This window comes from Chelon labrosus (genome assembly GCF_963514085.1).
Source record: "Chelon labrosus genome assembly, chromosome: 17".
In the NCBI taxonomy this organism is placed as follows: Eukaryota; Metazoa; Chordata; class Actinopteri; order Mugiliformes; family Mugilidae; genus Chelon; species Chelon labrosus.
In genome coordinates, this window is record NC_140350.1 from 20136297 (window position 1) to 20151224 (window position 14928).

General features: G+C 40.6%; 1 protein-coding gene across 1 annotated transcript; it reads right to left on the minus strand.

Moving 5' to 3' along the window:
- Positions 1-6243: 6243 nt before the first annotated feature.
- Positions 6244-14671, minus strand: sar1b (secretion associated, Ras related GTPase 1B). Its single transcript, XM_084564231.1, has 7 exons — positions 14492-14671; positions 12151-12226; positions 9394-9513; positions 9043-9108; positions 8807-8910; positions 8559-8690; positions 6244-8023 (listed from the first exon to the last, which is right to left on the minus strand). The coding sequence occupies exons 2-7, from the start codon at positions 12206-12208 to the stop codon at positions 7907-7909; spliced, it is 597 nt and encodes a 198-aa protein (XP_084420357.1). The 5' UTR covers positions 12209-12226; positions 14492-14671; the 3' UTR covers positions 6244-7906.
- Positions 14672-14928: the final 257 nt, after the last annotated feature.

The window sequence follows — 14928 nt, forward strand, 5'->3', positions numbered from 1 at the left end:
GGAGAGAACATGTGGGCCTCGTATGCTAAAACGTCCTACGACTCCATTTTATGCTTCTTCTCTAGCTTGATTTCCAAGAATGACTTCCACTGCATGTACCGTTTGATCTGCAAACCGAACTAAGCCCCCTGGAACAAAATTCTTAATATCAGGCTAAAACAAATAAACGTATCAGTGTGGATTTCCACTTACTTAGATTTAGACTTGGATAGACTGTAATGATCCACAAGGGAAATTGCTTGGTCACAGCAGCTTAGTTGCTCATAAAAAAAATAATAATAATAATAAAAAAAAAAAATATTCAAGAACCACAAGTAAAAGAAAGATAAAATAAAATAAAGGTAAAATCTAATAACATAAAATAAAAATAGTATAACCAAAAAATGTCCAGCTTTAGCATATGAACAAATGTACATGAAATAGAGATGGAAGAATATATCTTATATACATAGGAATGATAGTAAGATCCAATAGTGTCTATTAACATCAATAACATGGAGTTATCTGTTACAGAAAGGTGAGTTGTTGTACAGCTGGACTGAGAATGGTATGAAAGACGTCCCGAAGCGTTCACTGTGGGAGCGGAGCTGGATCAGTCTGTTGGAAAATGAGCTCTACTGCCCCTTACTCACATCTCTGAGAACTTTTTGACTACACTGATGTCTAAAATATATCAGAAGTGCAGTCGTTATGTTTCAGGCGACTATTTTCAGCATCTTAGAGTTACGAACCATTATCTTACAGACTTGACGATTGCAGTGCACTATAAGATAAGATAAGATAGGACTTTAGCACTGTGGTCAAATTAAGGTGTTACAGTGGCAGGGAACAACAGTGCAAGATACAAAAAATAGAATAAGGTAAGACAAGAAAAGTATATATGTTAAGGTACAAAAAATATTTATGTATTGCGTCAGGTTTAAGTAGTTAACCAAAAAAGTGGCAAGGATACTGAATATACATAATGACATTCATAAATAAGGGCAGCACAGTGGCCTGCCTCACAGCAAGAAGGTTCTGCTTTCTCTCCAGGTTCTCCAGCTTCCTCCCACCGTCCAAAGACATGCTCGTTGGGTTCACTGGTGAGTCTAAACTGGACGTACTGTAGGTGTGAGTGTGAATGGTTGTCTGTCTCTCTGTGTTAGCCCTGTGATAGACTGGAGACCTGTCCAGGGTGTACCCCGCCTCTTGCCCGATGACGGCTGGGATGGGCTCCAGTCCCTTCACAGGACAAGCGGTTACAGAAGATGAATGAATGAACATTCATGAATATCATGAACAAAGACAAACTCCAATAGGAGTTGCACCAAAATGACATGAGCTAATGATGTGTTGCTATAGACAGATGTATTATGTTCTTTAGATGTCCAAGAAGGAAGCTCAGCAGCAGAGCTAAGAAATTCTGATGTTAGTCTGACTGCTGAGGGGACAAAGGACCTCTGGAAGCACTCCTTCTTGCACTGTGGGTGCAGCAGTCTCTGGCTAAAGCATCTACATGGAGTCCCAACTGAGGGGTGAGAGGGGTTGTTCTTGTTGTTTGACAGTTTGGCCAGCATCCTCCTCTCCCCCACCTACTCCCACTGAGCCCAGGATGGAGCTGGCCCTCTTGATCAGTTTTTTTGTCCCTCTCTGTGACCCCACCCCACACCAGCAGACTACAGCGTATAAGGCTGCAGATGCAATGACACGTAAAGTGTCATTATTATGGCAAGAGCAAGTTAGAGATACAAAGATGCAAACAAGCTTTTAACACGTTCAAAGCAAAGCGTTCACATCACACCAATCTTCTCTCTGTCATTGGTTACCAGTGAGTTTTAGAATAAATTATAAGAACTGATTGTTGTCACGCCCCTCTGCTCCTCTACTGGCCTTGCGGTGGCTGCAAATGTGTCCTTGGCTTGAGCTTAATCACCTTAACAAGACACACCTGAGAAGATGTGAATAAAAGGCCTCGTTGAAGAGGCCTAAGACGACCACTTCTCAGGTGTAGAAGCTCACTGTGTCTCACCTGTTGCTTTGTTTTTGTAACTCTGTCATGTGTCTCCACTTTACGTTGCGGCCCTCGAGCCGGGGTTGTAACAGTATAATTTAAGCCGAGCTAAAGTCCTGACTGATCAAGCTCTCGTCTGCATGTCCGATTTACTAAGTTCGTATGAGTCTGACCGGTTAATGACTGGTAGATCTGCTCGGTCCCGTCAGCCCGGCAAATGTCTCCTTTTAAATCTCTTCTTGTCATATGATTTTATTCTCAACGGCACTTTGTAAATCTATTTTGATCAAGTTTAAGATTGAGTTATTACTGTAAAATCTGTGGCATGACAAAAAATATGACTTCTCTATTGCTCATCTTAAATTTAAACAGAAGAAAACTAAAAAACCAGAAACAGTTTGATCTGCGTCATCTTTAAGTTATGCTATTTTTCATTTTTGGGATTTAACTTCTGTGTAATTTTGGTAACCTCTTTCAAATGTTAAATTGTGTATTAAATTAAGAGTAGATTTAAAGGGCTGGCTCAGGGGTTGGCGGCAGGTTTTGTTACGAAAAAGCACAAAAATGATTTCTGTGCATGAGAAGTGTGCAGAAGAGAAAATTTCCCAGTCTTATCTCTGATATCTCATCTCGAGTTGACATAAGTGATGAGGCAAAATATTTCCTGTTGTGGCTGAGCTACTGTACCGTTTCATAAAAGCGTGCATGTGCGTACCCTGCATGACCTACATGCAGAAGCGCCTGTGACCTTAAAAGACCTTAAAGGTGGCGGTAAACCATCAGAGAAACTGCAAGAAAACTCTTTGCTCACTTCTGCTTTTGTGTCCGATATCAATCTCCAGTGTCCTTTTGACTGTTTGTTTATTGGTATTTAAAGATTAAATGACTGAGAATGATAGCGTTCAGTCTCTTATTCATATAAAATTTTTGTTTGGTTGTGATTTAAAATAAAAGGTTTCATCAACAGTCATATTTATTTGTTAGCTATGAGAATGTGAATTGTTTATATTCATATTTTAATATGAAAATCCTACCAGCCATAGTTGCATTGGCCAATTAACAAGCCTTTTTTAAATTATTCATACGCACTACTCTATCTCCAGTTGCAAGGACAGATTGTAGATATAAATATTACATTTTTGGCCCCAGAATTACAAACGCACTCATCAGTGCAGCTGGAAATCTGGCGCTCTTTGACAGGAAAAGGGTTTATTGCTTTTAAAGAATATCAAATAACATTTCTGCATGAAACATCTGAATGTCTAAACCCTCTCTGTTAACTTCAGGTGCATTGTTGTGAAACTTCACGCATATACACAGTGAGGTAAGAAAACTGACAACTAATACACAGAAATATGTGTAACAAAGCAAATCAGAAATACATTTACTGAAATTTTAACGGATCTAATTTCCATCATTTCAAGTGCTCCTCTCATGCTCCTGCATCATGCCAAGTCAGTCTACACTTGAACTGGGATCAGAGACCCCGAGCTGCCCCTGCCCCGCGGCGTCTCACTCAGGCCAGGGTAATCCGTCGAGCCTACCGGACGTTTCCCTCAGCCGCGCAGACAGCATGAATCCTCTGCAGACTGTGTGTCAGCCAGGAAGGTCGCAGGGGATCGCAAACTCGTTCCAACGCCCAGCACCAACGTCTCGGACCTCAGCCCAGACCCGGAGCTTCACTGCCCGCTGTGAGCGCAGCCCTGGAGGGAGGAGGAGGAGGAGGAGGAGGAGGAGGTGGTGAAGACAGGGTGAAAGGTGCACAGTGTGAGGTGTGTGGACATCTGCTGCTGGCTGTCGTCCTGGTGGTATTCTCTCCAGTCATCGCTGTGGGAGTCTGTATGGCTGATATTGTGACTAAAGAGCGCTGTAATGTGCACCAGAAAGACATGGACGACCCATAGACCATATAGATAAAACAGACCTTTATATACAGTTGTACATACAGCATATAACTATAAAAGTATTTGTGAAAGATGTCTGAGTTTCAGTCAGAGCAATTTGCAATTAAAAATATTGATTTGCAAACCTCAGGTGCATCTGCAGTTGAAAGTAAAGAAAGTAGTTCAAGTCAGCCTGTTGATAGTGCTTGGCTGGTTTACAACATTCATGCACAGAATGCTTACTGGGATACACTGATCAGGCATAACATTATGACCACCTTCCTAATATTGTGTAGGTCTCACTTGTGGAGACTCATCAGAGAATGGACATGAGGTTGCCCCGTGGTGTCTGGCAACAGAATGTTGTCAGTGGGGGGCTTTTGGGTCCTGTGGGTTGAGAGGAGGGGCCTCTGTGGATCATCCCACAGATGCTTGATCAGTTTGGGATCTATTGAATTTGGAGGCCAGGTCAACACCTTGAGCTGTTCTTCATGTTTTTTTTTTTAGTTGTTCCTAAAGCGTCTTTGTGTGTGTGTCTGTGTCAGGCTGCATCCTGCTGGGGATGGCTGCTGCCATCAAGGAGTGTCATTGCTATGGGGTGGGGGGTGCCTGGTCTGGTCTGGCCTAGGTGGGTGCTACATGTCTAAGTAACATCCACATGAATGAATGCCAGGTCCAAAAGTTTCCCAGCAGAACAATGAATTGATGGTCCGTGTTATTTATTTCTCCTTTCAGTGGTTTTAATGTTGTGGCTGATCTGTGTATAAACCAGCAGTTATTGATTAACAGTGGTAAACCTCTTTGTGAAACTAAATCTAATTTTATTCTTTTAACAAAACTGGTTTACTGTTCAAAAAACCTCATTTGTCCTTATTCTAAATAATATTTCCTGTCATCCACATAAGTGCACTTTTTTAATGTCATGTCTGCCACCTAGTGGCTTCATTGCGCACTGCTCGTATTGAAGCTGAATAGAGCTGATATGCTTTTTACTTTAGGGCCAGTTACATGATGCTATATCATGTAAATCTTCCAACTCAAAGGTGGAAAATAAGCACTTCTTAAAACAGGTCAGATTTTTCTGTTTTCTGTTGGTTTCTTTTTACATTTCTATTTCTATTCCTCTAAGTTTTGGAGGGATATGAAGCATGTTTTTGTCCCATAACATTTATTTATCAGGTATCGTTCACGGTTGCTTTTGTGATTGTGATTTTACCTTAATAAAACACCCATAATGGTGACAGGTTATACTAATGGTTCTCTTAGAAGTTCCCTTTTTAAAGTTATGCTCGCTGCCAACTTCTAAAAAGATTTCAAACAGTTTGAGGCCTCAAATGTCAAACTCTCCAGTGATTTCCAAGCAAATCCAAAATATAATTCACAGACCCAAACCCGATTACATATTCGCCTTTTTCGTCTTCCTGTTCCATTAACCACCTCATGACCTCATTGCCTTTAGTTTACTGAACTTTAGACTGATGAGTGTGCATTAACAATGCAATCAACCTAATAAAGTCATATACTACTGCCACAGTCACATGCTACTATGTCATTCAAATTATTCGAGTGCTTTTTCTTCTTTTTTCATTTCTTCTCTCCTACATTTCGGAGAGAAATTGACATGTTTTTATACTGCGACATGTATTTTACAGCTACATTTATGGGTATAATTATATTATTATTTAATATTAATAAAACACATTAAAGGGTGAAGACTACACCAGTGGTTGACTGTTGTTGAGAGGATTTGGATCGTTCCTCTGCTAGCATTAGCTGTTGGCTTTTCAGATGAGTGAGTATTGCAGTAGTACTTTAGTTGTACTTCAGTACTCACTTACATATTCTGCATGTCACAGTAGAATAGGCTTCATCTTCAAGTATTTCCATACACTTGATGACCCACTGGGCTCCTCACCTGACTTCTTGGATTGTCATGTGATCAGCGACTAATGGGACAGCAGTAAACTCGACTTGTCGGTACAACTGCTAAACTTAATTAGATGTTTTTTTTCTTCTCCATTCTCCAGGTCACGACCCCACAGGCTTATTCTGTGACCCGCTATTTCGGAAACTGCTGAACTTCAGCCTGATGCATATGCATTTATGTTTCCATATTAGAGAACCAATAGGCAGAAAAGTGCTCTACAATAAAACATATCAACCGTCTAATAATCTCATAACCATATAATATATATACTGCAGGTTATGGGAGCCACTTTAAACAAGATGTTGAATCCAGGACGTGTGTGATGAAATGTTTTTGTACTGTTCGACTTGTACTTTTATTGTAGTAAAATCTAAATACTTCCATAGCTGCTGATCGCGCACAAGAAAAATTGACAAAAAACAAAAATCAGTCTGCACTGGTGATCAATGTTAAAGCCTGTTATTCATTGCAAACATTTATTACATTTTTTATTTATTTTTTTTTTATGATGCAAACAACAGCAGGTCCCACCCTTGTTGGAACAGCTCATCACGTAGTCAATGAGGGAATGAAAAGAGACACAAAGGGACGGGGACAGAAAAATTGTGTATTCTGCGCAACTCCATTGTTTCCTTTAAAAAAAAACAAAAAAAAAAAACAAGACAATCATCTCTTATTGTAAATTTTGGCATCTTCCTCCCTCCTGTTGTACTCTCTCTAGAGTTAATGGTCATTAAAAATCAAAAGAACAAGGCATGCATAATAGATTCCGGTAATGCACATAGATCGAAGGATACCACTTATAAATACAAAATCCATGTACGGTGTTCATGTACATTTCATACATATATGGTCCCTTTCTTAGAGGCGTCTTAGGCCTATCTAGTACCTGTTCCCACTATGGGACTGTGTCTTCTGTTTTAGCTTGGTCACTAGATTCACCCTGTAAAAAAAAACAAAAAACATCTGAGCTGGAAAACACACGTGTCGTGTGTACTCTTGCTATCGACGACTACTAGATGTTACAACCTTCTGTTTAATCCTCCCCTCGTCTCTTACTGCACGTTATTATCAAGCTATTTATTGCAAGGTTTTATTTAAATAGTTCTCTTTGCATCCACTGACTGTTGTGCTATCTACAGGATCTCAACAAACCTTGCCAGCCAGTATTATTTTCTATTAAAAATCTCCTCCCATTCATTACAACTACCAACCCCCATGCTTCTCTTTAAAAAGGGAGCCCACTGACTCGTTGGATCCTTTAAAGTCCTACTATGCCCACGAGACAGAAGCCTGGAACGAAGGCGACTTCCCAGTAAGCTAAAGAAATGGATCTAGTTTCTGATACGCTAGGATAAATGCACCGATCCATCTCGATAAATGGGTGAAAACAGCCACACGTCTATAGTGAGGACTGTATACGTGGCCACATCTTTTATTTATTTATTTATTTATTTATTTAAACCATGGTTTAAAAAAAAAAAAACGGAACAAAAAAAAAACGCTGTGATTAAATACAATATTGAATGAAAGTCTTTACTGTTAAAAAAGTGTACTGCAATGTATACAACTATGTTGCTCTCTCTCTTTTAGCTCAAAACGAAGAGGGGGAAGAGGCGTTGGGGGGCTGTTGATATATCAATGGAGTCGTGTACAGATTTACAGTTATAATGCATCTATCGTCACACTCAACAGATGGCAGGGAGGGAGGGAAGGAGGGAGGGAGAGAGGGCAGCAAACGACAGACACAATATAGAAAAGATTCATCTGTTTGAATTTGAACACCCTTTGCCGTGGAACCAATGCTATATGTCACTCTCTTAGAAAAAGAAAGAGAGACGGAAACAAATGTGTGTGTGCGCGTACAGGTATGGATGCTGTAAGTGCGGAACCAAATGTTCGACCAATAAAAGTCTATTGGGATCAAGTTGTACTGGTTTCTCTGAAGGTGGCGGCTCGATTAACCAAACATGGGGCTGAGTATGATGGTACTGGTGGTAAACGGTGGGCGTCTTTGAGCGGTTGGATTTGGCGCCCCCCCCCTTCGTGGTGGTGGTGGTGGTGGTGGTGGCGACGTCGGTGTGCGTTAACGGGGCTCGGCGGCTTTTAGTCGATGTACTGGGAGAGCCAGCGGAAGCCCTCGCCGTAGCCCTGCCTCTTCAGCACGCTGCACATGAACACCTCCAGTGGTCTTGTGTTCAGCTCCTTCATGGGAATGTTGCCCTGAGGGGGGGGGAAAGCAGCAAAAAACGTCACGCTAAACACTAAGATGGTCCCTGTTCTGAGGAAAATAGAGCAGTTCTGTCGGGAATGTAGGGAATGTAGTGAATGCTGAATATAAAACAAGATGTTTAGTTACTGTTTAAAGGACCACTACATAGGATTTACTAGAATCTAGTGGTATGGTTTGCACATTGCTACAAACTGAACACTCCTTGCCTCACCCTTCCAGGCATGAAGGAGAGTGTTATAAAGTGAAAAATAAAACAGGTCCTCTCTAGAACAAGAGTCTTTAAACCAGTCTTTAAGTGCCAACAGATCCCTCAAGTCATTTTTCATTATTGTGTTTTAGAGAAGGGACCCATCTTCCTGCAATCCAACTTTATGCTCGTCAGTAGTCGTGTCTACTCGGTCAATGACTGAAAGTGACCTTTCCTTAAATGTATTTGTTTTATAGTCTTATAGTAAACTGTCTGGCTTCTGAGGATGAGATGCCGAGAAGGAAGTTAGTGACGGCTCGAGCCTCGCGTCCACTCACCTTGCCTGTCGTCTGTCCGTACAATCCAAAAAGTTCCCTCAGCTTCTCCTCACTGATGGCTTCCTGTCTGTCGATCTTGTTGCCCAGAATCAGGATAGGCACATTTCCAATGGTCTCGTCTGTCATTAATGCCTGCAAGGGTCGATCAGGCGTTAAACCTGGCACTGATATTACAATATTACTCCTCATCAACCACCTGTGATTAGATTCAATTAAGTCCCTTAACAAACCAAGCGCCAAGTACTTACATCAAGTTCTGTTTTTGATTCAGCCAATCGAACGTGGTCCGCACAATCCACGAGGAAGACGATGCCGTTAATGGCAGGGAGGTAGTTTTTCCACACTCTGCGGGCTGTGTGAAGTTTAACAGTCCAAATCAGTCAACTTTTGTTAGATACTCTGTGCACAGGACAAAATGTCCCTCATCCGTCGATACATTTGCGCAATAATATATATATATATATATATATATAAAAAAACAAACCTTGTGCGTGGCCTCCAAGGTCAAAGGTGGTGAAAGTCATGCCAGCAATCGTCAGCTCTTCTGAGGCTGGAGGAGGAGAAGAGAAAATGATCAATACATATTCGTTTAGTGCATTTACAAATGAAGTAGGGATGCACCGAAAATTTTCAGACTTTTATTGCCATTGCATTTTCGGTTTTTGGCGCATCCTTAAAATAAAGTGCCCTATACGTGGTTTACACACATTCAGCAGTGTTCACAAAAGACGGCAAATGCAAATGTCGGAATAATCTGCCTAAATAATCTTTTGACACGTAACGGAGTGAGCATGTGTGGACGCGTACGCGTGTGACAAGAGTACCACCAACTCACTTGGGTGTAAAGTTGGCACATGCTGTCCCAATCTGTCATCTTTGAGCATGTGCAGTAGCGTCGTTTTGCCAGCATTGTCCAGGCCAAGAAATACTAACTTGCCGGATTTCTTGTACAGTCCTGAAAAAGAAAACAAAAAAACAGAAGCATTTCAGATCCAAGTCCCGGACACTGAAGATCTTTTCATACGGCTGAATCACGTTACAGAAAACAATATCCATCTTAAATCGTGGGTGACATTTGAATAAAAAAAAAAATAAATAGCATCCAAGTTCAGACATGTCCTCAGGAATGCACCGGATATTTAATTCTCACATATAAATAGATTTGACGCTGGTGGCTGAGCGTCCCGATTAGATGAAACTAAATTTCCCAAATTAAGCTGTATTCTGAATTTCTCATTAAAAATAAATGAATGAAACTATTCAAAATAAACTTTACATTTAACACTTGACCACAGGATAAAAAAAAAAAGAGCAAACTAAGGACACTCCCTCCTCGACTTTCTTGATCAGATCACAAGGCTTTTTGTTTACCACGCTGAGTCAACAAAGTGATACCCAGTGGATTTGTAAAAATTCTGTCTGAGTCAGCTTTGCTGCACATCGTCATTACTCACGACGCGTCAAACAGGGAGAACAGGAACGACGGCTTCAAAACACAGAAACTAGCACAGTGTACTCTAGGGAGGAGAAAAGGTCCGGTGCACAGAACGGGATCCTCCGCCGGATATTACAAATTTAAAAAGCTCTGTTGAAAGGTCATGTTTGAGACGTTTCCTTTGTGTGCCTTTCACGTATGCACGGCATGTAATATTGGAACACGAAACAGCACGTGGGGTCCCGGTGGGAATTAAACTCATGAGCCAGAGCATGTTGCATGTGCTCTAATCAAATAGCTAAAATAGAGTCACATTCACGCTACAGTTAAAGTCCAAAGTTTGTATACACCTTGGCCAAATAAGCTGTAACTCGGGTTTCCTATCCTTAACAACATTAAGAGTGTGATTTATTAGAAAAATGATGGCGGTGGTGATCTCAGTTTACCTGGACTGCTGCACTTTCATCGACTGAAATTTAGGTCAAGCTAAAGCGAGTTAAAACGTACCTATGACTGCGTGGTAATGATGGCAGGGATTTCACCACCCAGCTCAATCACAGAGAGTAATTTGCTCCAAATCAGCTACAAAATGCTTCGGATTTTGATCAGTGGACGGCACAATTATAGGACCTTGAGGTAAAACTGTAGTCTGTGTAATCCACGCAAGCTACAGTGAGCTTAATTTTACTTTAACAAACATGTTATAAAAGCGTAGGCAGCTTCATCGACTAAATGGATATTATTTTAGTTGTTTACTTTGTAATGAATAATTATGTAGACCTTTTAAGAGACGTATATATGTTGAAATAAGATGAAATAAATACAAGCATCTCTCTTTTTTGCACTCTTCTGGGCATAATGTACAAAAACAGATACAAGAAATTTTGTTTTAGAATAATGAGACTTTATTTTTGCCCATTCTAACACCACTACAGCCGCTTTCTTGCTGGAGCGGCCTTTCAGATTATGTTTACATAGGTGTAGCGTTACTGTGAATATCTGTGCCTGTTTTGTCCAGCCGTTCTGGGTTTGCCAATTCCTAAGAGACAGAACATGCCTCCCTTCCTGAGCAGTATAACGGCTACGTGGCCCCCATGGTGTTTAACGCAAACTATTGTTTGGATAGATGAATGTGCTCCCAAGGATGAACCTCACTTCTGGAGGTCCGTAGATCTCTGCTCATTCCTTTTTGTTTTACCCCCCAGAGAAATTACTTCACTTGCAACTCACTGTATCTGAGTTCTAGTGGGTCAGAAATTTGCATAAATTAAGTTGACTTTGGCTATCAGCTTGGAATGTTCCTGAAAAACTGGAATTATGATACGGCGAGTTAAAGGGGAAATAATCTGTGTGTAAACACGAGTTCGAAAAATGACTTGTGTCACACATACGTCCCAACAGACGAGCCAAAACTACAATTTTGTCAAAGTGTATTCAACTTAAGCGTACGTACACGTCCAGCTTCACACATAAATATTTAAAGGAATGGTCATTTAAGCATGTCTTAATTACATAACCCCATTACAAACTGGAAAAAGTTCTTTCAGCACCTTTGAATATGAACTGAACTAGTGCATTACGCTGGGTGGGTGGGGACTTTAGTTGAGGAGACAACTGTACTCATAATGAAAACGTTGTAGAGTGGATTCGCAACTGAGGCGTGGGGCGCGTAACCAACAGATTCGCAGCTAAGAATGTTCTGCTTCTTCATATCGACTTCTACCACAACAGGGATGGATTTCTAGGCACAAAGACGACTGTTGTACACAAAGTCTTAAGGCTCTTTCAGGACCTGCATTTCTGGGGATTCCCTGAGGGGCAACCATCCACCGGGGAGCTCTACCAAGAACTACATGCTTTCTAGCATTTATTTTTGCTTGAATCAAATCAGCTGTATTTGAAACGAGAAACGCTAAAAGTGAGCGAACAGATGCTGACAGTTGGTGTAACAACGTCACATATGGGTTAGATAAAGCCTGGGCGTCACTGTTGATGCCTAAACCCCTTTAGCTTTCGCTGAACAACTGAAGTCTAATAAATAAGAGAAATCATTATTTGTAATTAATACAGTACTTCTTTTAACCGCTTTGACATTCTGTCGACTGAATTCAGGTTTACTGTGAGTTTGTGTGTGTGTGTGCGATCCGCGGTACTCACCTAAAAACTGTAGTACGCTATTGAAACCGCTATAAATCCAATCAAATAGGAATGACATATCCGGAGCTGTTGAATCCTGCATGAGGACAAATGGGACAACACAGGGATAATAGGACATGAGTGCAGACAGAGGAGGGCGGAACAAAAGAGCTGGAGCGAGCTTTTAGTTTAGCTGTAAAAATCTATTAATATAACACAGCAAGTCAGCACAATTGAAAGAAGCAACAAGTTGTCTTGTGTTGTGTTGAAATACCTAAAAGCACCAAGAGACAAATCAAACACATTTAACAATATCAGATGAAAGGAGACAGACAGTGAGATCGATAAAACCCAACGAGTGCCTCTTACCACAAACCTCATAAAAAGGAGATACTCGTGGATATGCAGATCACTAGCCACTCATTGCATTAGTGGCCTGATAGATACTAGCCACGGATGATAAGAATAGGTGGTTTTTTCTTTTTTTTGGAGGCAATGATTAGCCTGCTTCAGCAGAAGTCTTTGGACAGCAGGACAGGAGATTCAGAGCCCTGACTGTGTACCATCTGACTGTTCCTCAACAGGCAACATGGGTGTTTTGTTCAACACAACCCATCAGCAAGGATTTTGGAACTGAACCCTAGTCTTGGCCTTTTAAGATGAGCTAGCCAGACTGAATTTTAATCAAAACAAAATGGATTCGTTTCTGACAATGTGAAAACCCTGTTTGTTATTTTTTGTTAATTTACCATTCGAGTTAATAATGGTACATTGAAGTGACATAATGAAATCTGTCAGCGTCAGAAAAAAAAAAAACCCAAGAAGCAGCTTTGGTCCCATGATACAATGATGTTCTGTCCTCTATGATTGATAGTAGGCGCATCAGTGCAAGGTAAGCTGGTGCCGACCTCTAGTCTCACTTACGTAACCAGCAAACAACTCCAGGGCTAAAGTATAAGGTAGGCAAAGGTCAAGATCACGCAAATACAGAAAATACAGCTGTGTCAGCTGCTGCTCCTCTCTGGACCCATACGGTCCCACGCCTGTATCGATACAGGGGGCTGGCATTACAAACCGACAGCCCCGTGTGTGGCGTGATGCAGCGGAGTGAAGACGAAGACAAAAACCTGTACGTGTATGTTTAAAGTACTGAGCGAAGAAATATCCACATGGCAATGAGAAAGCTTGCCCGAAGGCAGAAGCATTAACTTCTTTTGAGTGTTTTTAAAGGGCATCACCGACAACAATCAAAGATGTGACAAACACTCATAGTTGCCAAACAGATCCAATTGTCTGTGCATAATAATTTGCTTAGAGGTAACTGACGTATCCGTTATTAAATTCAACTTATAAGATGAGGTAATGACAACTGTTTAACACTTTCAGTACATTTATGAGTACATGTATTGTGATGTATTAACTCAAAAATGAAGCTACCCAATTTGACAGTTTTCAGTTATAACCAACACCATCTACCTTCTGAAGTACATTTTTTTTTTTTACATCTTGTTAAGAATAGTTTATGTTTCCTCATACTCTGTCAATAACACTTATGTAAACATTACAACAGTAGTTTTTTAAAAAGCTACCAATTTAAAATGTACTTTTAGCGGAATACATTTTTTTCGTTTCACATGATTTTTTTAGTATTTTTTTTAATCTGTTCTACAATTTCAGGCAGTTTTATGATTTTTTTTTTATGGGCATCATAATAACATGTTCATAATACTAAATGTGGTTTGACAGGGCTGTCAAAATAAGTCCTCTTATCACAACCACTATCAACGTAGCAGCGAAGTTAGCTAACCTTTGCCTTAACGGCTAATGTTAAACGGATGTAGGCGCCGCGTTGGTCAAAAAATAAAAACAACAAAAAAAAAAAAAAGGCCGAAGTATCAGAATAATTAGGAGACATCTGGAACTTGTATACCTAGAGTAAACCTAATTTAAAATGGTAGGGTGAGGCCGGCTAGCACACTGGCTAGCAGGAAGCCACTAGCTACGTGTCATATTCTGTATTGGGCGACGTTGCACCGAGGGGTTACGGGAAACGTTAGCTAGCCAGCTAGCTCAACAGCCGCTAGCTACAGAAACAGTTAATCGATGTACAAAAGGCACTGGAGACTTGTGTAATGGCGACACCTTTTCCGTCCAATAATAATCTCGATTGTTAAAGTGAATATAAACACCAGGTTACGTGTATTTATACGGATAGTTCGAGGAGCGTTGATAACAAGCGAGTTAGCAATGCTAACATAGCAACGTTAGCAGCCGGGATAATTTGCTAGCCAGATGCCGAACGTTCACATAAGACTTCGTTTTGGATTATAGTTGCGATAGTAAACAAAAAAAAAAAGCTTACCCGTTATTCAGGCGTAGACTTATTTACCGATTGTAATCGCTCTAACAGTCATGTAAATTGGTCTCTCCCTCAAAAAAAAAAGAGAGCCTGCGAAATGCCAGGTCTTCCTCTCTTCTTTCGTGTTTTGTTACTGAGCCACGACACTGCAATGGCTGTCCAACAACTCCCAAGAACTCAGCCCAGCCGCTTCCTGTTTATGTTTCACAATCATCCTTCCGACAGGAGAACCGCTATAAACCAAACGTCTCGCGTTTTTCTTAATGTTGCAATTCCCCCTGCACTTTATACTTACTTATTTTTCATTAAATATATTTATTAATGTGCAACGTTACTGGTTCAAATGTCGAGAGAAATTACCAACCACGAAAATAATTGTTTCCAGGCAGTTAGATCATAGAATGTATTTTTAATTAAACCGTCTTGTAGCAGTTTCTCTA

Coding starts and splice junctions, on each gene's coding strand:
- sar1b (XM_084564231.1), bottom strand. CDS start 12,208: ATGTCATTCCTATTTGATTGGATTTATAGCGGTTTCAATAGCGTACTA. Junction 9,514..12,150: donor TAGCGTACTACAGTTTTTAG/GTGAGTACCGCG, acceptor TTTCTTTTTCAG/GACTGTACAAGAAATCCGGC. Junction 8,024..8,558: donor ACGGACAGACGACAGGCAAG/GTGAGTGGACGC, acceptor CCCCCCCCTCAG/GGCAACATTCCCATGAAGGA.